Consider the following 26,170-nt stretch of genomic DNA (forward strand, 5'->3'; position numbering starts at 1 on the left):
GGTAGGAATTGCAATATCTTTATTATTAAGATGGTGTCAAATTTTCAACACTGGTGGATGAGAATTTGATCATTACAATTGTAGAGGTTAAAGCAACAACTAAAAATAAATTCCTCATAAGGTTAAACATCAGGAAGTGTTCTGAGTGGGGTTCCACTATGTAAGGTGACTGCAGAACATATAGATAAAAGACAGTGAGATAAGTAGAGGAGACATTAATTGTGAAGCCAGAGAAAAGCTTATTGGTTGAAGAGGCAAAATGAGTGTGCATCCAGGTAGGGAGCAGTGAAGAGTGGTGAAAGGAGGGGGAGGGCGGGTATGTATTTAATTCCCACACTCCTTTGTAGTTTGTAGAAGGACCGTGGGAACTAAACACATAATATTTTCTATTTAGGCAGGAGTGTTACCAACTGAGGCACAACTGACTCCCATGTATGCACACTCAGTCATTTAGATTTAAAGAACGATGCAAACCTAATACTTTAATATATATTTTATTAAACTTCAGTTTTTCTCTTTCTCTAAGCACAATACAGGACTCAGTTTGGAGACAACAATACAGAGTCTAATAGAAATCCCAAACTCTACATGGTTAATGTATTTTACAATATGGACTCGCCCATCTTTATACAGGAAATGTAAATTCAGAATATGTACAAATTTATCATTTCAAATAAAAGTATTTTCAAAGTTAAAAGTTTAGGGCAAGAATAAAATGATTTTAAATGTGGGGATAGAAAACATCGCTTAAACTAAACAGCCTGAACAGAGGATTTTAAAAATCCAAAAATTAATGGCTCAATATGCCAAAATGTTCTCATGAAGTGCCAAATAAGCTGTTACTTCATCTACCGTGATTTCCTACTGTCAGCTCCCCAAATCACACACTGCACACAATAACTAACACCAGTCTGGTAAACAGACACCAACTAGACAATTTGCACGTTTCTGCAAATAATTAGTTGCTGCCATTGTCTGCATTTCTTATGATTGTTCTACAAAACACAGACTGCAGAATCAGATGGTTCACATGAAGAGAAGCTATAAACAAGAGTGGATCACACCAATCTCCCTGTAAAGTAGTGAACTTTCTAATATGGGAGATCTGAAGAGAGCCGATGCCCCTTTGGAGAGTTGAAGTAGTTGGTGTTCTTTTCCATCCTTGAGATTTTGCAAGCCAACTTTGATGAGGTGATGTAGAATGTAGCAGCCAGTTATGGAAACTAGAGAGAGTGCACTTCTCACTGGTACCTGGTTCTCAATCTTGCTCAGGCTCTTCCCGCAGTCTCATGCACTGGATTAAACACAATGGGGGTTTCACACCCCATATAATAGGCACAGCAAAAATAAATCATTTCTGATGACCAAGAATATTCCAATCAGCTGACACATGGAAAAGGAATGTCAGAAGGTGGATGGAAAAGTAATCTAAAAGGTTATGCACATTATTGTAAAAATGTGGTAAAACCTTTTTACCTGGGCCCACCTGTATTTTATAGCATGGTGAAAGTTTCCCATCCATGCCGCATCGGCCCTGGGATAGTTTAATAAATGGAAAAGGAGCTTTATTACATCTCTCAATACTGTTTCTAGTTTGCAGCGTTTGATGGGACAGTAGAGAGTGGGCTGTATTCTGGACTTAACCTGAACTGCAAACTGTTAAATTTAATCTGAGAAAATTAATCTAAAGCAAGCATTATTCTGCACCTGACATTTGTTCTGGTTGATTTGGAACACACTGAATGGGGTATGAATATGCTCTCCCACATGAACAAATGAGAACACAATATACACTATTTAAAAAAAAAAAAAAATGTTGGGGCAAACAAGCAACCACAGACAGGAATTTGTACTGTCTTGCATCTATGTTGGTACTAATCCATAGCCCATATCTGTAAGCAATACTGGAAGCTCACTGATCTTACTCAGTTTCCATAATTTGCATTGAGGGACATGGTATTAATTCTAGTGCATTCCCAAGAAATGAAAATAAATTGAAATACACTAGTTCTAAAATTGCTTTAAAAAAATGCATGTTTCATGTACCATTCATTGGAAAGACTGGTGGGCATTTCCAACACATTCTGTTTTTATTCTAGCACTGTACAAAGTACAACCAGCGTGGTATTGCAGTAAAATAAAACCTCAGTGAGGTAGTCTTGTGAGCAGGATGACAATGAGGCACATTAACTGGGAATGAAAGGCCACTTCCACTCATTCCAACACCTTGCTCCAACTTGAAATATTAATGAAACGCCCTTTAATTTGGATGGTTATGTTAAGGTTAATACTGGAAAAGTTATTTCAGGCTTTAGAATATATTTCAATGCTTTGTGATATTGGGAGATCAAGTGCTTGTTGAACTTGTCAGAAATATAAGTTTTCATGCCAAACCTGCACAAATGGTTGAAATAAATCAACTATTTTAAGGGCAGTGTTTTCCTTCTACAAACACAATGTGCACCTCCCAGGCTCTCAGTGTGGCCAGCAATAATCCCCAGGTCTCTTATTGTGACTCTGTAAAACTTGAACAATGTTAGATGTTAACTGGAATCAAGTTTGTCTAATATAATCTGATCAAAGATCTGACAGCAGAGAACCACAAACAACATTACAGAAGTTAAGACACTGGAATAGCACAGTGAGATCACATAAGTACAAGCTGTAAACTGTGAGAAAGAATGAGTTGAGAGATAGAATCAGTATTCCTAACTTGGCAGTCACAATACACTAAACAACAAGATAAGTTGTACCTGGAAACCGTATACTGAAACAGCCTAATTATATTTGAACACAAATTGCGAGAAGTTGGGACTCCAAGTCACGGGGCCATCAGTTTCACTCCCCTCAACACATGGATTTTTCTACTTTTGGACAGATTTGTCAAGAGCTACCAATTGGATGTGTCAAATAACCCATCTGCTGTGGTCTAGAATGGTGAAAATCAGTGGTGAGATGCTGCACTGTGAACTCTGAAACTAATCGTGTTATTGATTCCTGATGTTTGAGGAGAGCAGATATGCTTATGAAATCTCTATTGTAGTGGGTTGGCAGGATGCACAATATTGAGCCATCGATCAGCGTACTGTACTGCTGGTTCAGTGACTTTGCTTTCTTCAAAGAAACACTGGAAATGATGCAAATATATGTGGACACATAAACTAAATATCATTCAACCTGTACATCGATAATTAGGAAGCTGTTGCATAAATAGAACATGGATTAAACTATGTACAGCTGTACATCACTAACAACAGAATTAACGCTACAACACTGCTAGAATATTCTCACAGCTGTGATGTTTCTGTGCAGCCACCCAGCGGCATTAGCAGCTCCCTCATTCTCCCACTCCCAGGTACCCTTACCCATCCCATCTGCCTTTTGAAATTCAACAGAATCAATATGTGCCATTATGACTCAATGGAAGGGAAGACAAAGCCAGTTGGGAGGTAGAGGGATAGTGGCAGCCTGGACGAAAGAGTTGGTCAATCCACCTTCACCGCACACCCCCTTTCACAGCTGTATCTGTAAACATTGAGTCTATACCATCGTCAAGTCCTAACCTCTTTTGCATAAGGTAATGTAGACCAATCACACAAACGTCCCTCGTTGTCCTATTGCTGTATGCAGTCTGAAGGAATCAAATCATTTTAAAGGAACGTTGACACTCCCTCAACACACACTGTATCTGTACTCATTCCTGTCCCACTGGCTGCAAACAGCCATAGTTATCCTCTTGGCAAAGCTGTTTGCAGATTTCTGCAGCATTCCTCAGCTGTGTCGGACTGGGATTTCACTCAGGGCACCAACCTATCAAAAATCAGACCCGAGCAAGATTTATTCCCAAATCTATTTGTGAGCAGCAGACTGAGATCTTTTATTAAAGCCTATCTTTTTATTACAGAATTCACTTGAAGGTGAGAGACTTTATAAACATTCCACTCATTTGGAATTAACTTGTTTTTGATGCAAGAACTGCATCCTCCAACCGTTAAGGTCTCCTGCTTGCCTCACAGGCTTACAGATTCACACAAAGGGAATAAGCATGTTGCAAACACTAATTACAAATATATCACAAGGTCAATAATAGAAACAGCTGAAAGGAGGATCATCAATCCACATCCTCTCTGAAAACACAATATATCCACAAAAATGCCCTGGAACCTCTGAATTAAATTGGTGTAAGAGATTTTTAACCTTTGATATTTAGGTTATGCAATGGTGACCTAAAATGTCAACCCTAACACAACCAGCAGAGGAAATCTTTCTGCACCAAAATTCTGAGGAAGAAAGGATTAAAGGGTTTTGTGTTGGCTTTATTCTCAATCTAATCTGTACCATCTTTAGTGGTTAAAAATGTACAACTCTTGACTATCTCTGAACAGCTCCTGACTCTCAAACAGACTTCCGTCAACAAATACACAAGTGCGTCAATGCTTGATGTGGGTAGCAAGACGTTCAATCACTGTCACCCAATTCTTACGGACTGTGATTGAGTGGCTGAGAGTTACTGATTCCCGCTATGCTCTGGGTCAGTACAGCAGCGGTTGTCCATTAGTGAGAGATCCCGATGATACAAGCTCTCTACCCAGCCATACATGGGCATTGTCTGCAGTGCTCACGCATCTGACAAGCAGCTCTGAATTTTATCAATCCACTGCTGGGCACTCTGGCAGTCCTGGGCGCAGAAGTTGTAAACTCTTTTTGTCGTCTTCAACTAAAAAGTAACATAAAGGTTTTAGTTGGTACATAATCTATCACTGTGGCATGTAAAAAAATCTGCAGTATTACTGATAGAGACTCACATCGAAGAAGGCCTTTTCCTCAATATTTTTTGGAGCTCCCATTGCCACAGTTCCCAAAGTAACAGATTCCACCTCTGCAAGATCCACAATTCCTTTCATATCGACGTCTGATTTACTGTCATAATATCGCAGCTGTAAAAGATCACACAAGAGTTCTGGTATGATCCCAGGCAATCAGCATAGTAATACATCCTACTCTTGGTATGTATAAACTTATGCTTAAAGAAAATTTGTTGCAACAGGTCCTGTTAGCTTCACCCGATCCCCAGATTACAATTGCTTGGCTTAAACACTAAATAAAGAAATAAAGTTTCCAAGTTTGGTTTGGTCTGATGATCCATGCAAGCTTTACCTGCCAGAATTTGGCCATCAGGCCAATCAACTATAGTGTCAGTCCTTTGGTCGTACTGTCAAACTTACACCCATACCATATTCACTTTTCTCTCCTACCATCATGAAGGAGGTACAGGAACCTGAAAAATGTGACCATCAGCTTCAAGAATAACTTGTTCCCATCAGGCTCTTGAACATTACACAAAACTAACCTCAGCAACTGTGAACTTTCATGGACTGTGTGGTTGCACTGGCTTCGGTTCTTTTGCACTAGTATTACCGTTATTTGTTGATTTTTAAAAAAAAATTTAAGTGTGCATTGCATTTACAGGGGTGTTAAGTTATTCCAAGTATGGATTTCACTGTTCTTTTGTCAGTACACACAATTAAACACTCTTAATTCTTGACCAGCCATGACAATACTTCGGTCCACCTTTGATAGCTGTATTGTATTCTGATTACGCGCACCTGTTAGCTTCAAAGATTTGTGTGGATTCATCCCCAGGCCACTTGCTTGGACTCATGACCCCATCATCATTTAGATTAAATTGTGTCATCCCAAAGTGTATCACTAATCTACATAAACTGCACCTCCATTATATGCCATGTCAATGACCGATGTCATCGAAAATAGATACAATCCAGATCAGAAATGACATTACCAAGTGTTGTATTGTCTTTCTTTTACTTTCCGCCAGGGTTGTGTATCAGCCCAAGATACACACAAAATGCTGGAGTAACTCAGCGGGACAATCAGCATCTCTGGAGAGAAGGATTGGGTGATGTTTCGGGTCAAGACCTTTCTTCAGACCTCTGTTAAGCCCTCAGCCTGGGGTACTACAGGCCCCACTGTGAAACAAGATAGAAGACTAGACAGGTGCAGGGTTACCTGATGTTTGGTTTTGTCAAGTACGAACCAGCGCGATTTCCAAGCTTTCAGTAAAGCACCCCTCTTGTACAGTATTCCCTCGTATGACCTAGAATCACAGAAATGGTGGCAACTCACAGCACAGTAGATGGCTATTCAACCTGTCCTGTCTGCTCTTTTAAAGGCGGCTCCATCATTTCTCTTGCAGGATTCAAGACAATTGTAGGAAAGTTATGTACGAATTTAGATCTCTGATTAAAAAATTATTTCCTCTGCCAAGTGACACAATGATAAAAATCTTCTAGAAGGCCATCTTATCAGTGTCTTGTATAAGGATAGCAGCCCTTAACTTTAACAGCCTCTAACTGTTGAAGTCCCTCAACTCCATAACATTTCGACATGGTGACTGGTATTACAGTGGAAGAACATTTTGGGGAAGGCTGAACCTTGCTGGGAAGTATTAAATTGGAGTAAGGCAAATACAACATTATTAGGCAGGAGCTCGGAAAGGTACAGTCGTTATTAGCTTATAAGGAGAGGTTGGACAGACTTGCATTGTTTTCTCAGGAATGCTGGTGGTTGTGGGAAGATTTTATACAAGTATTCAAAAAACTATGAGATGCATTGATCAGGTAGACAGTCAGAACCCTTTTCTCAGGATGGCACATTCAAATATTAGAAGGCATAACTTTAAGGTGAGAGGGCAAAGCTTAAAGGAGGTGCGCAGGGCAAGATTTTTACAGAGGATGGTGAGTGCCTGGAACGCACTGCCAGAGGTGGCGGTTGAGGCAGATACAATAGTGGCATTTAAGAGACTTGAATAGGCATATGGATATACAGGGAATGGAGGGATATAGATTATAAGCAGGGCAGATAAGAGTTGGTCTTGCCATCATGTTCAGGCACAGACATTGTTGGCTGACGGGCCTGTTCATGTACTCTACTGTTATATGTTCCCTGAAAGGGACTTGCAAACACGTAAGACTACTTTTTGAACCTTGGACTTGAAACCTGATGAGGCTAAAATGGCCATGTAAAATGTGCTCTATCAAAAACCAGGTGAAAGGTGCTCTGGCGATTCTTGGCTTCAGCCAGCAATTGATATATTCATCCCTACTACATCACAATGGTATGAGATACAGAAAGTATCCTTTTTTATTGGACAAGTGGATAAATGATTTACTGCACAAAACACATAATGCTGGAGGAACTGGCAGCATCTGTGGAGGGAATGGACAGACGATATTTCCGGTTGGTACTCTTTTTCGGTGCTGTGTAGGTAATAAACTACATTTCATAACCACTGCATGAATTTTTAAATCATGGAGGGAGGGAAGCAATCCATTGACATAGTTAATAACATCTTTGTTGGCCATCAACCCTCAACATACAACATTAAGTAACTTGCATCTTTTTGTTGTTGTTTCCTGTGCTTTATTATAAAAGAATGATTTTGGGATGGTCTGCATTTTCTGAAAGTTGGCCAGTTGATTGTTGTGCACCTGATCAGATTAATCTTATGTTTAAAACTTAACCCTTCAAAACTGCAATTCATCTACTGGAGGATACATGGGTTTCCCATTTTTACCTGGCACATCAGAGGCAAAGTAGCACGTCAGCAAATCAATGTGTAAGCAGTGTCACGGGCTCAGAGTTGCCAAAGGAACAGGTGGTTAATACAGCATGATAAACAGACCCACACCTGCCCATGTGAAGAGCTGCCGCCTTCCCACTTGCCCCGGGGGGAGGGGGAGTTTTGCCCTACCTGTGTTCACTTTCTGATGTCTGGAACTGGCTGTACAAGGTGCTTGTGCTCTTGCGGCCCATGATACCACTGGAGGGAGTGGACGTTGTGCTGCTGTCCGTGTCCAGACTTAGATTCAAAGTGGAACCAACAGCTGCCTCATGCAAATAAACACACTGCGATCGCCGATGGTGTGACAGGCTTGATGATATCAACAGGGAACTTGAAGACAAGTGCTGTAAAAAGAAGGGATTCAGCAAAGAACAGTCACCAAATTATATTCCTTATCCACAACCTGGTAACCTCCCAGTTAAAGGGCACCACCCCTGCCATTTCCACCCAGCCACTCCTTCCCTGCATAACTACCATCCACTAACTATAATACACGCTTCGCACTCACCTCATTTCTAACCAACGGACTCCTATTATGAGACTAGGACCTGTTTGTGATATCAGATATCAACCACTCAGCATCCACCACCCCAAGTTTTGTAAATGCATTTTAAACTGCAATAAGTCTCCAGTGCTCATGATTCAAGGTCAGGAATTGATTTAGTTGAATTTCACCACAGTGAGCAGAAGTTGCGTTTCTATTTCCCTACATTTCCTTTAGTTTGTCTGAGACAGAGGGTCACAGCTACATGGAAAACAATGAGTAGGAACCAGGAACAGTAGATGCTGGTTTATAAAAAAAGATAAAGTGCTGGAATAACTCAGAGGTTCAGACAGCATCTCTGGATAGGTGACATTTCGGGTCAGGACTCCTGTGAATACATTAGTGCTCGAGTGCTGACCTACCTTACCCTCCTGCATGCTCTCAGTCCGCTGGGTTGTTTTGATCTTGTCCCAAGTCTCTTTCCATTTACCTGGCACTTGACCCAGCTCACACTCCAGCATCTGCATCTCCTGTTGGATACAAAGGTGATCATTCTTAAATTCACAACCTTCCTGTTCAATATTAGCGCAGGTGATGAGATTAATTGCTCCATGTCCTCCCAATGATCTGTTTAAACAAAAGTTCACGTAACCAGATTCACATACCTCACACTGTCAAACACAAGGAGAGAGTACATTCATTCATTCATTTCTACACCTACATTGTTGGAATTCCAAGGACAAATAATCACTAATTACTATCAGACAAAATGCCAGCTGATCAGTTTCAATGATGCACCCACATCCCTCCCCTACATTTGCACAACAATTTCCAACTGCAGAGCATCATTAACATACCAAAAACATTGCAAGTTCCTTCATAGACATTTCTCAAACAATAACATTACAAGCTCCATCAAGAGTAAAGATATAAAAGCTTGCCAAAATGGTGAGTTTTCAAAAGTGTCTTAAAAGAAGAAAGTAAAGAGGTGGAGAGAATTAGTGAGGGTATTCAAGAGCTTTATTGACAGATCTTGAAGTTACAACCAAACCAATTCAAGGATACTCAAGGGCCATATTGAGAGCACAGATGGCCCAGATATTAGAGCTGCAGGAGATTATAGACAATGGATATGCAAAACCTCAGATGAATTTCAAAGTAAATACATCGTTAGTCTTCTTCAGCAGATTGAGGAAATTCAGCATGTCTCTTCCAAACGTCTACAGATGCACCATAGAAAATATACTGTCAGGTTGCATCACAGCTTGAATTTGGGAACAGCTCTGGCCAAGACCATAACAAATTGCAGAGAGTTATAGATGTAGCTCAGTCCATCTCACAGACCATTCTCTCCACCATTGACTCAATCTAAATTTCATGCTGCCTCGGAAAAGCAGTCAACATAATCAAAGACGTGCCATTTCATTTCCCTGCTCCCGTCCGGCAACAGGTACAGATTTTGAAAGTGCACACCACCAGACTCTAGAATAGTTTCTTCCCATCTGTTATCATGCTTCTGAATGGATCTTCCATAAACTGGGGTACTCCCCGATTCACCTCTACCCCATTGAACTTTGTCTATGGAACTGTTGTGCTGAAATGCTGAGAATACTAGTCTGCACACTGTCTTCTACTCCCCTTTCTGATTTCCGCAAAGACCATTGCCTCCGCAACTCCCTGATCAACGTCCCTTCCCACCCAAACCACCTTCTCCCCAGGTACTTTCCCCTTCAACCGCAGGAGATGGAACACCTGTCCCTTTACCCCTCCCCCCTGACTCCGTCCAAGGGCCCCAACAGTCTTTTCAGGTGAGGCAGAGGTTCACTTGCACCTCCTCCAACCTCATCTACTGTATCCGCTGCTCCAGGTGTCAACTCCTGTACATCAGCGAGACCAAGCGCAGGCTCGGCGATCGTTTCGCTGAACACCTCCGCTCAGTCTGCCTAAACCTACCTGATCTCCCGGTTGCTCAGCACTTTAACTCCCCCTCCCATTCCCAATCTGACCTTTCTGTCCTGGGCCACCTCCATTGTCAGTGTGATGCCTAGCGCAAATTGGAAAAAAAGCACATCATATTTCGCTTGGGTAGCTCACACCACAGTGGTATGAACATTGACTTCTCTAACTTCAAGTAGCCCTAGCTTACCCTCTCTCTCCACCCCCTCCCCATTCCCAGTTCGCCTACCAATCTTACCGTCTCAGACTACATTTTATCTCTGTACCGCCAACTCCCCTGACATCAGTCTGAAGAAGGCACTCGACCCGAAAACGTCACCCATTCCTTTTCTCTAGAGATGCTGCCTGTCCCACTGAGTTTCTCCAGCATTTTGTGTCTACCGCTGTCTTCTCCCCTTTGCTCTACCTATTGTAGTTGAGTTTGAGTTGATTGTATTTATGATCAATATTATCAGATCGGATTGGATAGCATGCAAAACAAAACATTTCACTGTACCTCAGTACATGTGACAATAATAAACCTAAACCTAAAGAAAATAATTTTAAAGCTGAAGTATAGGACAGAATGGAGAGAGTGTTGATATGATTAAGCAGATGAAAGAGAAGGGTTGAATGACTTCACGTACAGAGAGATCATACTAATGCTGATTGACCAGCTGTGCCTTGGAATAGTTGAGACAAGAGGTAACAAAGAACATGTATGCAGATTTCAACACAACATGACCGGAGAAAGAGAGGGACTTGGTCGGGATTAATGAATTGATAATCGGTGGTATTAATGAACCAAGGAATGAGAAGCCTGTATTAAACCCAGACTAAAACATTTCAGCTAAGCGTTGCTCCCAGGGAGAGGCTGCAATGAGTGTTTACATGTTGGAGTTTATAAAAAGAACTAAGGATGACAGCGGTGTTTCACTGGAGGGAATAGCTGCCCATCCAGTTTTACATGTTGGATGAGCAGCCTGATTACAGATACTACAAGGCCAAGGGAGGCAGTAGTGAGGTATAGCTAAATGTCAGTTAATCTGATTATGCTCCCTCACACAGTAGACAGCAGAACACATTCATGAATTTTACACCCACATTTTTGCACAGATTAACAATTGAATAAATCCATGGACTCCCACCCTGCCAAACACGAGGGAAAAAAAAAATCATATTCCCAGTATCATTCCAGCCATAGTCAGACATGCTTAACATTTGAATGTGACACAAACATCACACAAGCTCTTATTATGGATTGTTTGTATTTTCTCGAGGGAAAGTTTGTACACTCAAGCCAGAGGAGACGGGCTGCTTACCTACTTACATATGAATCCACAAACACCGCACAATCTGGGGGTAAGCCACAAACCGAGTTCAGATAATGCCCACACACACACACACTAACTCCCAGTATAAACTTTACCTCCAAGAGTTTACTGATAGCATCAGGTTCTGTCTTATTCTGGTTGTCATAACAGGGCCAGACAATCTTGCGATGAGTCTGTGGTGCCATGGTATCCATTCTTTCCCCGTCATCCACTTGTTCTCGTCGACCATACACCAGCTCCCAATCATACGGTGGCCCTTCAGAAAGTGTCTCGTGTGTGTAATAATCCCAAACCTTCAGATTGGAAATGTTTCCATATGGTCTCAAAACCTGCAGGTTAACAAGAGTCTGGAATAAGTGGGATTTGATAACCTGTCTTCAATTGGACCAACATTCTGTGGATTATCGGATGTCACCACTGTTAGATCAATAGTAGTCATAGTAGTCATAAAACACATAAACGTCACCTATTCTTTTGAAAAAAGCTCCACTTTCAACAAACAGCAAGAAATCTCACCTCTCCATCTTCGGGTGCATACAGATAATTGAAGAAGATTGGCGTTTTCTTACTCAGTCTGTCAATGTAGTCCCACACTGATTTGTATATGTGTTGGCTCTTTTTCTCACCTTTCTCTTCGTACATTAGTCCTGCGGAATGCAGCCATAAAAACATCAAGGTTATTACATAATACAATATTATGGACTTTTGTCTACAAGGCGGAACAGGATGAGCAAGGGCCTATTAGTGCCATCTTGGGGAGAAATGTCATCCCATTACAGTTTTAAAAAATCTTACTGGAGACTAGAACTCCTTGAGCTTATCAGCCTGCACGAGTTCCAGAGACAAATTAAATCAAAAACTTCAGAGCTGCATTATCAACAAGCTATAATGAAGACCATATAACCATATAACAATTACAGCACGGAAACAGGCCATCTCGACCCCTCTAGTCCGTGCCGAACACATAGTCTCCCCTGACTGCACCCGAAGACATAAAGGGCTGGTGTAATGCAGCGGGTCAGGCAGCATCTCTGGATCGGCAACGTTTTAGGTTAGAATCCTTCTTCAGACTCAAGGGTCTGAAGAAAGATCCAGCCTGAAATGTCACATATTTACGCCAGAGATGCTGCCTGACCTCCTGAATTACTCCAGCACATTGTGTCTTTTTTTTGGTAAACCAACATCTGCAGTTCTTCATGTCTAAGCCATAAAGAGGGCTAGTTATAAACTGAAAATAGACAAATGCATATACATTTCCCTCATTTGCACATTTAAACAACAAAAACAAAAAACTACATTTGTGGCATTTTCTTCTGCAATCCGTGACAATCTGATGTCTGGGATATTATCTTTTATCACAAAACAGATTTGAGAGCAAGGCACAAAATGGTGCATTTTAGGAGGAAAATTCTGGCCATTAACATCCTAGTCAGAGCAGCCTTTAGCTCATCAGTCTGCAATGAGTTTTTAGAGTGCAACTTGAAATCTAAAACCTCAGAGCAAACAGCAATCAGATCTCAACATCAGTCTGCATAAATCTTTATTCCAAGAAGCAGACTGAAATTGTTGCCAGTACTTCTGGATGCTCTAATGAACTACGGGAGCTTGCCAACCCATCCTACAACCCCATGTTAACCCACAGAGACATCTTCCTCTAACACACTATTGGTTCCCCCCACTCTTATAAAGACAACTAGAAGAAGCTGGTTGCAATGTTACCAAGTTCAATCCTTTCATGATCAGAATCCAGCAAGAAAGTTCGGAAGCGGTTGGATACGTAATGATATGCCAGAAATTTTAGGTAATATTGACTGAACTCAAACTCCATCGGAAATTGCAAATGAATCTGAAAATAGAAAGGAAATAATTAGGAGAACTGCCTGCAGGCACTCAGCAAAGATCCACATCCACGCGAATGATGAGTTGCTACAGGAACCCGGACTCCATTAATCACCGATTGTTAGTGTGGCCACTGCACAGGGAAAGTGCGGATGGGGTGGGCTAGCTGGAAAAACACAGTATGCAGTTGGAGATAGGTGGACGTAAGTGGGGTTGGATGGATAAAATCACATTGGCTATAAAATATGAGGGCATGTAAGATTTAGTACAAAGCACTCAGTCTGAAGAAGGGTCTCAACCCAAAACGTCACCACTTCCTTCTCTCCACAGATGCTGCAGTCCCACTGTTACTCCAACTTTTTGTGTCTATCTTCGGTTTAAACTAGCATCTGTAGTTCCTTCTTAATACATTGATTTGCTGATGCTAATAGTGATTACACAGTAACTTAACCGTATCAATTTACATAAATCCCAGGAAGATTCATTTAGTTAGTTATCTGAATTATCTAGATACAGCCGAGTTAAAAAATAACCATTAGTCTTTTGGTCATTTAATCTCTTTAGTATATAGTATTATTTCTAAGATTATCTACAGTTGTGTGATTTCGTTCACGATTTTATAAAAAGGAAAATAACGACATTTCCCCAATAGCTCTTGTGACCATTAGGTTGTCCCAAAGCATTTTACAACCATGACGTCTGGTCAATATGTATGGAACAAGCTCCCCCAAGTGCAATAATGTAGATTAACTGCAGACCAAATAATCTTGACTGTGTTAAAGGGACAAGAGACAGGACAGAAGGAAAAGTTTCCATGTTCTTTCTGAAATAACAACATCGGTGATTTAATGTTCAACAGAAGATTAAACCTCAAAACAAGAAGGTTAATTCATTCACTCAACACAGGTGACAACTGGTGATTGATCATCAAAATGAAAACACTATTTGCATAAAATCAATGCTGCCAACAGAGCACATCACCAAGGAGTTTATTGGGTATACTACACAATAATCTCATCAGGATGCCGACACTAATTTTCCCACACAGTGAGCTCTTCCATGAACCCTAATCATTGATAGAACTGCTGATACAGAGAAAGAAGGGATAGTGAATGACACTTAAGGTAAGTGAATGGTTTTTGAGCCTTTAACTACATGAGGCAGAAATTGACACACCATCCTAACTTCCACTGTGCTCTCAAATTCATTTGGGCTTACTCTGACTCTCTCTCCCCTTTCCTGATCTTTCTATCTTCATCACAGCGAACAGACTATTGACTGACGTCTACTACAAACCCACGACTCCCAGTTACCTGGGCTATACCTCCTCGTATCCTGCCCCTTGCAAAGCCACCATCCACTACTCTCAATTTTTCTGCCTCTGATACATTTGCTCCCAAGTTGAGGCTCTCCATTCTAGGACATCCAAGATGTCTTCTTCCTTCAGTAAACGTGGTTTCCCCCGATGACATTGTTGAATTCTTCATTCCACATCTCCTTTGTGTTTAGTAGTTCAGCTCTTGCTCCCCCTCCCCTCAGACTGAACAAAGAATGGGTTCCCCTGGTCCTTATCGTTAACTCCCCCCCCCCCCCCCCCCCATCCATGACATAATTCTGTGCTATTTCCGTCACCTTCAACGTGATGCCACCACCAGTCACATCTTCCCATCCCCACCCATGGTAGGCAGAAACCCCTCCCTCTATAACTCCTTAGTTCATCTATCCCTTCTCACCCAAACCACCCCTTCACCAGAAACTTTCCCTGCAGGAAATTTAACACCTGTGCCTACACCTCCTCAATTATATCCATCCAGGGACCCCAGCAGTTCTTCCAGGTGAAACAGATGTTCACGTGCACCTCCTCTAACCTCATATACTGCATTTGGTGTTTCCCACATGGCCTCCTTTACACCAGCTGGACCAAGTGTAGACTAGGCGACTGTTTCATGGAATACGTGCTCGGTCCGCCAGGGTCTGCAGGATCTCCTGGTTGCTAACCATTTTAATTCTTCCCATTCTCATTCTACCCTTTCTGGCCTGGGCCTCCTCCATTGCTAGAATGGGGCCACATGCAAACTGGAGGAACCACATCTCAATTCTACTTGGCTGATTTTAACTAACTCCATTTTCCCTTCACCCTGTCCCTGTTGTCCAACCATCTGGGATTAAAAAACCCCTATCACTTGCCAGACTTTGTCCTCGGGTCCCACTTCTCTTTCAGCTCACCCCCCACAATCAGTCTGAAGGGTCCCGAACCAAAACGTTGCCTATCCATGTCCTCCAGAGATGCTGCCTCACCAACTGAGTTACTGGAGCACTTTGAGTCTGTTTTTGTAACCAGCATCTAGTTTCCTTGTGTTTACAATTTACATACCGCGATGGAAAATCATAGGATAACTGCATGTTTCTCACAGTGAGAAATGCCAAAAAGTGCCAGAAGTCACTTTATAAAGCACCTACCTGATGTACACAGTCAAGAAATTGTAGGAAGACTGGTGTGAAGCCACTGCTCTGACTGGCCATTGTCTGAGCACCACGATGACTGAAACGGTGCCCAAATGACAGCCATTCCTTCTCAATCAGAAGACGGAAGCCCTCCAATGTTCTGTAATGTTGGTCAGACAACAACTGCACTAAGGACACTACCTGAAAGCAATTCAAGAACAAGTCAGAATAACCAATCCATTTATTCTACTAAGAAAAGATGTCAGGACAAGGCTAATTGAAAGTTGTGATGGAGTTTTTTCATCTCATAGCCTCTATGACACTATTAGTATCTCCCCTCAATCATTTTCATTTTACTTCAATATAATTTACTACCTGTACTTTATGCTCATCTAGATTCCTCTCAAGTTCGGCTACAACAATTAAATTCACGGTAGCGAGTTCCAGATTAAAATCACACCAATGGTGCCTTAAAAAGCACCTTTGTCTCAGCGTTGGGACTCCTTCATAAACAGAAACATCTCCACAAATTTAATTACCGTCGAAGACCTATACCTGGTCACATCCAAGCCTTTGTTTACTAGTTACAGAGCTTAGTCCTGTGCAATCTTTCCAGGTATGTGTTTCAATTTAGACAGAATCCTTGTATGTCTTTTTATGCATCTTCAGCATCTGCACATTGGTACTATATTATGGGGATCATAACTCCTTGTGAGTTTTGCCATGGCTCTAAATGAGAAGAATGTAGCTTCTCTGTTTTCAAATTCTGTTCTTTTAGAAATAAGTTACAGGAATTTTGATTTCTTGTGCTTTATTGATGCTAAATAAATGCACTATAAATAATCTCCAATTTAATATTGAAAATCTTACTGCCTCCAAGAGTTATGGGCCTGTCCCACTTAGGCAACTCTTTAGGCGACTGTCAGGGACTAATTTTAATGGAATTCACCTACGACACCTGGCGACAACACCTACGTCAACCTATGAAATTTTTCAGAGGAAAACATTTTTCACACAGAGAGTGGTGAATCTCTGGAATTCTCTGCCAGAGAAGGTAGTTGAGGCCAGTTCATTGGCTATATTTAAGAGGGAGTTAGATGTGGCCCTTGTGGCTAAAGGGATCAGGGGGTATGGAGAGAAGGCAGGTACAGGATACTGAGTTGGATGATCAGCCATGATCATATTGAATGGCGGTGCAGGCTCGAAGGGCCGAATGGCCTACTCCTGCACCTATTTTCTATGTTTCTACGACAGCAAAATCTTGCGGCAGTCTCCTGTAGTCACCCAGAAAATCGCCTAAGTGGAACAGGCCCATTACAACTGAATTTTTTTTGAAGTGCAGAAACTGTGCAATGAGAAATGAAACCAATTTATGCACAGGAAATTATTACAAACTGCAAGTTAATAATTATTTCTTGTCTTTCATGTTAGTTGAGAGATAACTATTGGCCAGACAACAGGGCTAATTCCCCTGCTCTTTTGAGAGCCCAATAAGAGAATGCCCTAATCTGGGAATGTTCAGCCCGATACACAAAATGCCTTATATTTATTACCTGTGGGCATATACTGATCACAGTAACTGCAGAAGTAGCCTTTGCAGTGTCCACCCTTGCAGTGCTCGTGGAGATGGACCCCTCCATCATAACTCAACTCTCAAAAACAGTTTCCTTGTCTTGAACAATCTGCTCCATTAACAAGTCTGCTGTGGTTTAATTAAGGGTGGATCTTTATAAACATATACCCATGCAGTCTAAAAAGAGGTTGCTGCACCAGGCCTGGCCAAGCTAAATGGAACCCGAGAACAGATCTTGGGGCATTCTCAAAGCAAACATTGCCCCTTGGTTACAGTTTTCTTGTGTCATCTTTTTCTTGGGAAAGCTCCAAGGAGCCAATGGGTAAATATGCTTCCTACTGCAGTGTTAGGTCAGATGGGCAAATAATGTTTTGATTAGATTTATCTTTGACTCTGCTGGGGCCAAGTGAATTATCAATCAAGATGCTGACTCCCAATCACTTTCTGTTGACTCCTACTAGAAAGTATGCGCAGTCCTAAATGGAGGGAAGCATGGATGTACTTGGAAGATGTATGGAGCGATTGGTATGTCTATGAATAGGGACAGATGTGATTTTAAAAAAATCATTAAGATGTATTCTTTTCTCTTACAAATATGGAAGGAAAAAAAACCGATAAGTAAGCGCAGATACCTGAGTGGTTACATCCCAGCCATCCTCCAGACTGATGAGCACCGAGGATCCATTGTCCAACAACTCAACAACCAGCACTGAGACCTGGAGCAACTTGTGCAACTAGTAAAATAAAACAAAAAGGGGTCAGTGCAAGAAGAAAGTGGGATGGTCAGTGCAGATGCAAAAATAATGAATCAGAGCTGAAAAAAAGGAGAAAGTGATCAGGGAAAATGGGAGTGGGTGTTATAGATGGATAGGGCAGAAGTGTTAGATTTGGAGGAGAAATAAATAAGTTGAAATACCTGTGAGAGCCAGTCTGATTCCTCCAGTGAATGGTAGTAGGATGTGTTCGATTCGGTGCACGCTGAACTTGGCACACATGCTTTCATCAGCTTCTTAAAGCTGTTCTTCACCTGTCGTACATCAAATATCTCAATAGGGACAACCTCCCACTGTTGCAGCGGGTCCTGTTTTGCCCCCTGGACAAATAATGAAATGTTTGAGTTTCTGGTCTACTGCAAATTCATCATATAATTACTTACATTTTGAAAGATGCCCAGTTATCAAGCAACGCAAATATCTCACTTCACAGCACCACAAACTGACAACTCTCAAACTGGTTTCATCTTTTACTTGACAGAATTTATTCAGAATGGTTTATCAACCAATAGATTCCAATAATCCAGGGCTCTTCTTTGAATGCAAATATTTATAGCAATTGCTGCCATGGATACTCCAATGAGAGAGATACATCAATCAGATTCCTTTTTGAGTCCTCAATTCAATAGATATTGTAATAGATAATAGTAGCATCATAAGCTACAACAAATAACCAATATCGTCTGCAGCAATTAGTGAGAGGATAACACTTTGAGACAGTGACAGAGACTTAAAGAGATGTTCTACTGTACTTGTATCTATCTTTATTTATATATATAATGCTGTAACACTATATTCTGCATAGTCATACAGCATGGAAACAGGCCCTTTGGCCAAACTTGCCCACACCGACTAACATGTCCCATCTACACTAGTCCCACATGCCTGCATTCGGCCCATATTCCTCTAATCCTGTTCATTCCATGTACATGTCTAAATGTTTCTTAAACATTGCGATGGTACCTGCCTCAACTACTTCCTCAGGCAGCTTGTTCCATACACTCATCACACCTTTGTGTGTAAAAGTTACTCCTCGGGTTTCAATTAAATCTCCCTCCTCACCTTAAACCTATGCTGTCTGATTCTTGATTCTCCTACTCTGGGGAAGAGACTCGGTGCATCTACCCGATCTATTGCTATCATGATTTTGTACACCTCTATAATATCACCCCTCAAGCTCCTGCGCTCCAAGGAATGGAGTTCTAGCCTGCTCAACCTCTCCCTATAGCTCAGGCCCTGGAGCCCTGGCAACATCCACATAAATCTTCTCTGCGCCCTTTCCAGCATAACATATTTCCTATAACATGACGCCCCGAAATGAACACAATACTCTAAATACATCCTCACCAACGTCTTATATAAATGCAACATGACCATCCAACTTCTATACTCAATACTCTTACTGATGAAGGTCAAGGTGCCAAAAGCCTGTTTGACCACCCTATCTACCTGTGATGCCACTTTCAACAAACTATGTACCTACATTCCTCGACCCCTCTGCTCTGCACCACACCCCACCACCCTACCATTCGCTGTGTAGGTCCAGCCCTACTTAGTCTTCCCAAAATGCAGCACCTCACACTTCTCTGCATTAAATTCCATCAACCATTCCTCAGCCCACCTGCCCAACCGACCAAGATCCTACTGCAATTTTTGACAACCATCTTTATTATCTACAATACCACCCACTATTGGTTCATCCGTAACCTTGCTAATCATGCCATATATGTTCTCTAGTATTTTTCTCTGTGCTACCTGTTGTACTTGTGTATGACCTGATTGTACTCATGCATGGTATGATTTGACTGGATAGCATGCAAACAACGTTTTTCCACTGTATCTTGGTACATGTCACAATAATAAATCAATACCAATCCTATTATTTTTTTTCTTATCGATTATTCTGGATGAACTTGTACTGCAAGGTCCGTCTCAAGCATTTCAAGATAGTGTTCTCACTTTTAGCTGAGACTTGTCCCCGATGATGTATAGGCCGACTCGCTGCTGCCTGAAATAGTGCGAGTCTGATGGACCTCCATTTGCCTGCAGCGACAATGTTTCTTTTCCTGCTAATCGGATCCCCACATCTGCATTCAAGGAATAAGCACTCAATCGTCCACTACCCCGGATACTGCCCCATTTCCCTGGAGAAGAAAGGTAAAGTTAATGTTAAATTGTCATCTCATCTTCAGATTCAACCTCAGCTCTAAACTTAATCTCTGTTGAGGCAATACTACCAGCATCAATCACCAATTCCCTGTTGTCACCTCAATTTAATGAATCTAGGGTGTTACATGAGAAGGAATGAGTTATAGAAGGAAGATGGGGACACGTCAGCAGAGTTGTGGAATGAGAAGGGGGGGGGGGGGGGGTGGTGGAAGCAACATGAAAGTGGAGAGGGCATGACACATATCAGGAAAGGGTGGGAGAAAGAAAAGAAAGGTTTGCAGACCCAAAAACTAACTGGTTCATCTTTCTACAGATGCTGCTTTACTGACTGAGTTCTTCCTGCACTTGTTTTTATTTTAGATTCTAATAATTGCAGTTTTGTTTACCAAAGGAATATGGTTAGTATATTGAAAATGTGCACCACATTTCAGATGCTAACACGGCGGTGAAATGAACATTTGTGGATTTATTGAAAACCAACAAATGAACGTGAAAAACTCAGGAAGTGACAGCAAATTGGCAACTATGCTAGCAAATCTATCAGGATGACAATTACACGGACATGGCATTCAAAATAATTCAGTGCTAAAGATATGTTGGAAAAGGAAAAGATAATTAATACATTTTTCAACATGAGGAGGATGAAATCACTGGGTGGTTGCATCTAAGCAAATTTTTTTTTTAAATAAAGAAAAAATGTTCACACAAGTAAAAAAGAAAACCAGAAACAGGAACAGTGCCAAGCACTGACAGGGTGGGGAACTGACAATCCAGTTTATGTTCTTACCTCCCTATACAAAGACTGGAATAACCTGTTCAGTAAACTCCAGAGCATTCAATCTAATGTCAGTGATATGACTGATAATGGAATTGTTACTTCCCCCCCCACCCCCAGAAAACATCCAGAGACATAGTGCAAGAACAGTCAGGAAATAATCTAAAATCATGGGTAGGTAATGGTTGGCCAATCAAATTACAGTAGGACTTTAGTAAACTTGCAAAATGGGCACATAATTGGCAATTAAATTTGAACTTATGATGGAGAAACAATAGACTGCAGTTGATGGAATCTGAACAAAAAACAGAGATTCTCAGCAGGTCAGGCAGTATCTGTGGATGGAAACGATCAAATTATCATTTGGGTTGGGACTCTTCTTCTGGTTGATGTAGTGGGGGGGGGGGGGGGGAGGAAGAAGCTGGAAAAGAGAGATGGGGTAAGACAAATCCTGGCACGTGATAAGTGGATACCGGTGAAAGGATGTGATTGGCAGATGTGTGGAGATAGTGACAAAGCCTAGAGGTGAAATGGAGACAAGAAAGTGTCAGGCAGAAAGGAAAAGGAGAAATGACATGTAAAGCCAGAGGGGAGGATATAGGTCGAGGATTACGGGAAAGAGGGGAGGGAAAAGGGGTGATAAAAGGAAAATGGGCCTCTAAAGTAGAGAGGGGTGGGCGATGAGCAGGAGGAGAGGAAAGGGTGGCAGAGATGGTGAGAAATACATGCGTACATTGGGGAAATTGTGCGCGTGATGGAAGGGAATGTAAAGGGTGGGGCTGGGACTTAGTTGAAATTGGAGAATTCAATGTTCATGCCTTTGGGTTGTAGGTTACCAAGCAAAATATGAGGTGGTGTTCTTGTAGAATACTATGATAATGGGTCAAGAGATCTTAGACATCTTGGGGGGAAAAAAGTTTAAATGCGTTCAAGAAGAGGACAACAGATACGCAATTTTTTTAAAAGCAGCTTTGCAAATTAATCAGGTCATTAAATTTCAAAGCAACATGGAGGGATCACAGCAAGAGGCATGTTATACATGCATTGAGCCTAGCCTAAATCATGTTGATGTGAACAGCTCTGGTGTCCGTATTATTTATTAAAAAGCACTGGAGAGCATATAGGGAAGACTTATCAAAATACCTTTTATTAATTATTTATGAACAAAAGTAGTCACTGGCATGTCTAACATTTATGTCTATCCATATTTTGCTTAGAGAAGGCATTGGTGAGCCACATATTGAATCACTGTAATCTTTTGGGTGAAGACATTTCAGTGATTTTGGGTGGAGGATTCTAAAGTTCAGACTCAATTAAATTAAAGGAATTACTGAATGATATATTTCCAAGTCAGGATGGTGGAGTACAAACACAAGCCCGCTGACTCTAAAATAAGCACAATGCTTCCCACTGCAGACTGGTAGTGTTTCCATGAATCTGATGCTCTTGTCTTTTTGGTGGTAGAGGGTGGTACTTTATAAATACAGTGATCCTGTAAAGTAACTACAATACACAATGTAAATGTTACACGTGCAAATGCAGAGGGGATGACAAGCATCCTCTGGGTTATCCTGGATTGTGTTGATCTTCTTGGATGGTGGAGCTACCCATATACAGGCAGGGGGAGAGTATTCTATTCTCTCGATTTGTGCCTTGTAGAAGGCAGGTGTTGGAAAGAGACTGGAGGGTCAAGGAGAGTTACCAAAAATATCCAACCAATATTCCGTTCCCGTGACCACAGTATTGGTGAATTTAAATTTCTGATTAATGGTGACCCCATTTCAAAAACCTGGAATATTGATGGTGATGCACCAGAAGAAATGTGATTTGAGAGGTCATGCTTATCCAGAAAACATTATAATGGGAAAGGTCAACACTGCAAGGTGCAGGCTGCATGCAGATGCAAGATTTTTTGATATATTATGGATTATATCATACCTGAAATAGTTATGGGATAATCATTGTACACAGATATGGTAAATTTCAGGATATTCATCTCTTGCAGCTTTATTTGCTGCTGAGCAAAGGCTTAAGCCATAACTAATTTAGTCAAGAGAGTGCAACAGGCTGTTAAAGGTGTTAGAACAGGCAATATCAGTTTCTACATGCCGAAGCAGATCATTTCTTGCCTTCGCATATTCTTGTTAGCCCTTTCAAACACAAGGGTAATATGGGTTATTGTCCTTGTGCTCAATACTATACCTTGAGGGCTTTCTCTCCCCTTCAATGTGGCCCTTGGATTTGCCAGAGTGATGACTCTGGCTCTGTTTCCTAATACTGAGAAGGCACAGCATAAAATTAAGTTGGTGAACTTTCTCCAGGAATTAGACATGTCACATAATAGTTAAAACCAGTGACACACTCAGAATTAATTAACTGCACAGGTCAGGCATACCAGTCTCAATTAACATAACACACAATGGTTTGGCATTGCACTGACACCGCTAGCAGCACATTGTTATTCATTATAGTCTAATACAAGACATTGCAAAACCCATTTCAGTCTAGAACATGCAGACACAAAATGCTGGAGTAACTCAGTGGGACAGGCAGCATCTCTGGAGAGAAGGAATGGGTAACGTTTTGGGTTGAGACCCTTCTCTAACAGAGCGCACTAGTCCCATACAGGGAAATTATACCCACTTCTCTCCAGGATGGAGCAGTTCTATCCATTTAGTCTTTACAACACTAATACCCATTATTTTAGAGGACACTCTCAGCAATTTGAGTGGACCTAGGAACTTTCCAGGAAGGCCCAGGGTGGGAGATTAAAATGCATTTCCCAGTACTATTTTTGTTTGGCATCACTTAGGTGCAGCGTTAATGAGCTCAGAGTTCTTCCTTTATATTGTAAATTTCAATGTGAGCCATTGCTTCCTAGTGCAAAACTCCCAAACGTGCCTGTTTCCCACCTCTATTTACTCTCAAAGATTTTGTTGGTCTGCCGTAACCCAGTACTTTTGTCGAGTTGGTTTAGTCTGTTAGGAGCAGATTTAGGGCCACTGCTGACTAAAGCATTAACACCAACAGCTGCACCTCTCTCCCATTGATCCTGCTGTAAGGATGTTTCAGTTCAGAAGGCAGATTTGAAGAATAGGATTCTTAAGGATAAATCACCAATTATGTGCATGCTTCAGGGATTCAGTGATTCTCACCTCCGCGACTGAAAGTACTCGGCACATCTTCCTTTCCACCCATCACCTGTTTTATCAGTACACCAATCTTTGGCTGCCTCTGTTTATCAGATGAGTCTACAGAACATTACAAGAGATAGGTCAAGAACAGATTCCCAAGAATAGAAAAGGATAGAAATCCAATGAAGGAACCAAAAACAAAACCACGAAACAGGTCATAAGCTCATGTGATAGAATTAGGCCATTCAGCCCATCCTCCACTCCGCCAGGTCAAGTAGATTTCCCTTATAATTTAGCAGGCCACGTCAGAGAAAGGTTGAAACCAGCAGTGAAACAGAAGGATAATTTACAAGTGTTGAGTGTGAGCCAGTGGCCAGAAAAGCTCAATCTCCCTTTATACGTGTCATTCATGCCAATCAGCATTGAGAGAATCCACATGCAGCATCTCCAAATACTCCAACTGTTACGTAACTGAAGGGCTTCATTCAACTTCAATATCACAGCCTTACTTTTGCATTTTACATAAACATGGCATTTTAAATAGCGAGGAGGCCAATTTTGGAGTATGTAAAATTAAAAGTACAAGATCAGGAAATTCTTGGCCTTGGACACAGTTGGATTGTTGGGAGGCAGAAGTACATCAACACAAACTTGAGTAATATTAGAGATTATGAAGATTGACCAGAATCAAAGGCATCCCGAGACTAGCCAAACAGTAATGCAAAACGTCACCCATCCATTTCCCTCCATAGATGCTGCCTGACTCACTGGAGTTCCTTCAGCAGTTTGTCTATTGCTTAGCAATTAGCATGTTTTGGCATAACTTGCAGTTATACCATATGATAACATGGCTCAACGGCTACCGACCGGTGTACTAATGTCCGTGGTAATGAAGTACTTGAGATTGATTATGGCGCATATCAACTCCTACCTTAGCAAGAATCTGGCCCCACTACAATTTGTCGACCACCACAATAGATCAATGGGAGATGCCATATCTCTGGCTCTCCACTCTGCACTGGATCACTTGGACAATAAAAACACATACATCAGGCTGTTGTTCATTGACTACAGCTCAGAGTTCAACACCATCATCCCCTCCAAACTTGTTACCAATGTCAGGAAACTGGGTCTCTGTGCATCCCTTTGCAACTGGATTCTCGACGCCCTCAACAACAGAACACAATCGGTACGAATTATCAACAACACTTCCTCCTCCATAACCATCAGCATAGAGGCACCCAAGGCTATGTGCTCAGTACCTTGTTCTACTCACTGTATATCCATGACTGTGTAGCCAGACATAGTTTCAACTCCATCTTTAAAGGAGCAGATGGCACCATCATTATTGGATGAATTCCAGGTAATGAAGAGTCAGAGTATAGGAGGGATATCAATCATTGGATTGAATGGTGCCAGACCAATAATCTTGCTCTCAACATCAGTAAAGCCAAGGAGTAGATTGTTGACTTTAGTAGAGGCAGACCGAGGATCCACAAACCTGTCGTCATCAACAGGTGGGTTGTGGAGAGAAAACAACTTCATGCTCCTGGGCGAACATATCTCTTAAGGTCAGTTTGGGCTCAACACTTTGATGCAATCATAAAGCAAGCTTTTCTACACTTCTACTTCCTTCGAAGATTATGGAGATTTGATATGTCGACAAATACTCTCTTGAACTTCAACAGGTGTACAGTAGAGAGCATTGTGACTTAGTTGCATCACGGTCTGGTTCAGTAACTCAAATGCCCATGAATAAAGATTATAAAAGTGGTGGACACTGTCTCACAGGTACTGACCACCCCACTAAAGAAAGGATCTATGGGAGATGTTGCCTCAAAAACATAGCCCGCATCATTAAGGACTCAAACCACTCAGGCTATGCTCTCATTTCGCTCCTGCCATCTGGAAGAAGATATAGGAGTCTGAAAACTGTGACCTTCAGGGTTAAGGAACAGCTTCTTCCCAACATCCATCAGGCTACTGAAAACTACAAACACCAGCTAAACTTCCAACTATCTTGGTTGCACTAGGGATTTCAGGCTTCGTTTTAATTTGCACTATATT

General features: G+C 41.5%; 1 protein-coding gene across 4 annotated transcripts in view; it reads right to left on the minus strand.

The window, feature by feature from the left end:
- Positions 1–478: 478 nt before the first annotated feature.
- sbf1 (SET binding factor 1) overlaps positions 479–26,170 on the minus strand; it is a 138,444-nt gene continuing 112,752 nt past the window's right edge. The window contains exons 29-42 of one of the 4 annotated variants that reach the window (XM_033039923.1): positions 24,125–24,220; positions 23,172–23,246; positions 19,985–20,169; positions 18,169–18,345; positions 17,885–17,986; positions 15,695–15,880; positions 13,115–13,241; positions 11,912–12,042; positions 11,491–11,724; positions 8,549–8,656; positions 7,772–7,986; positions 6,028–6,115; positions 4,806–4,937; positions 479–4,717 (exon numbers count right to left, since the gene is read on the minus strand). In XM_033039923.1, coding sequence (XP_032895814.1) covers positions 4,619–4,717; positions 4,806–4,937; positions 6,028–6,115; positions 7,772–7,986; positions 8,549–8,656; positions 11,491–11,724; positions 11,912–12,042; positions 13,115–13,241; positions 15,695–15,880; positions 17,885–17,986; positions 18,169–18,345; positions 19,985–20,169; positions 23,172–23,246; positions 24,125–24,220 — 1,955 coding nt within the window. In that variant the 3' untranslated portion in view covers positions 479–4,618. The remainder of the gene's footprint in view (positions 4,718–4,805; positions 4,938–6,027; positions 6,116–7,771; positions 7,987–8,548; positions 8,657–11,490; positions 11,725–11,911; positions 12,043–13,114; positions 13,242–15,694; positions 15,881–17,884; positions 17,987–18,168; positions 18,346–19,984; positions 20,170–23,171; positions 23,247–24,124; positions 24,221–26,170) is intronic. The other 3 variants (XM_033039924.1, XM_033039925.1, XM_033039926.1) reach the window with 3 other exon arrangements.

This window comes from Amblyraja radiata, chromosome 21, assembly GCF_010909765.2.
Source record: "Amblyraja radiata isolate CabotCenter1 chromosome 21, sAmbRad1.1.pri, whole genome shotgun sequence".
In the NCBI taxonomy this organism is placed as follows: Eukaryota; Metazoa; Chordata; class Chondrichthyes; order Rajiformes; family Rajidae; genus Amblyraja; species Amblyraja radiata.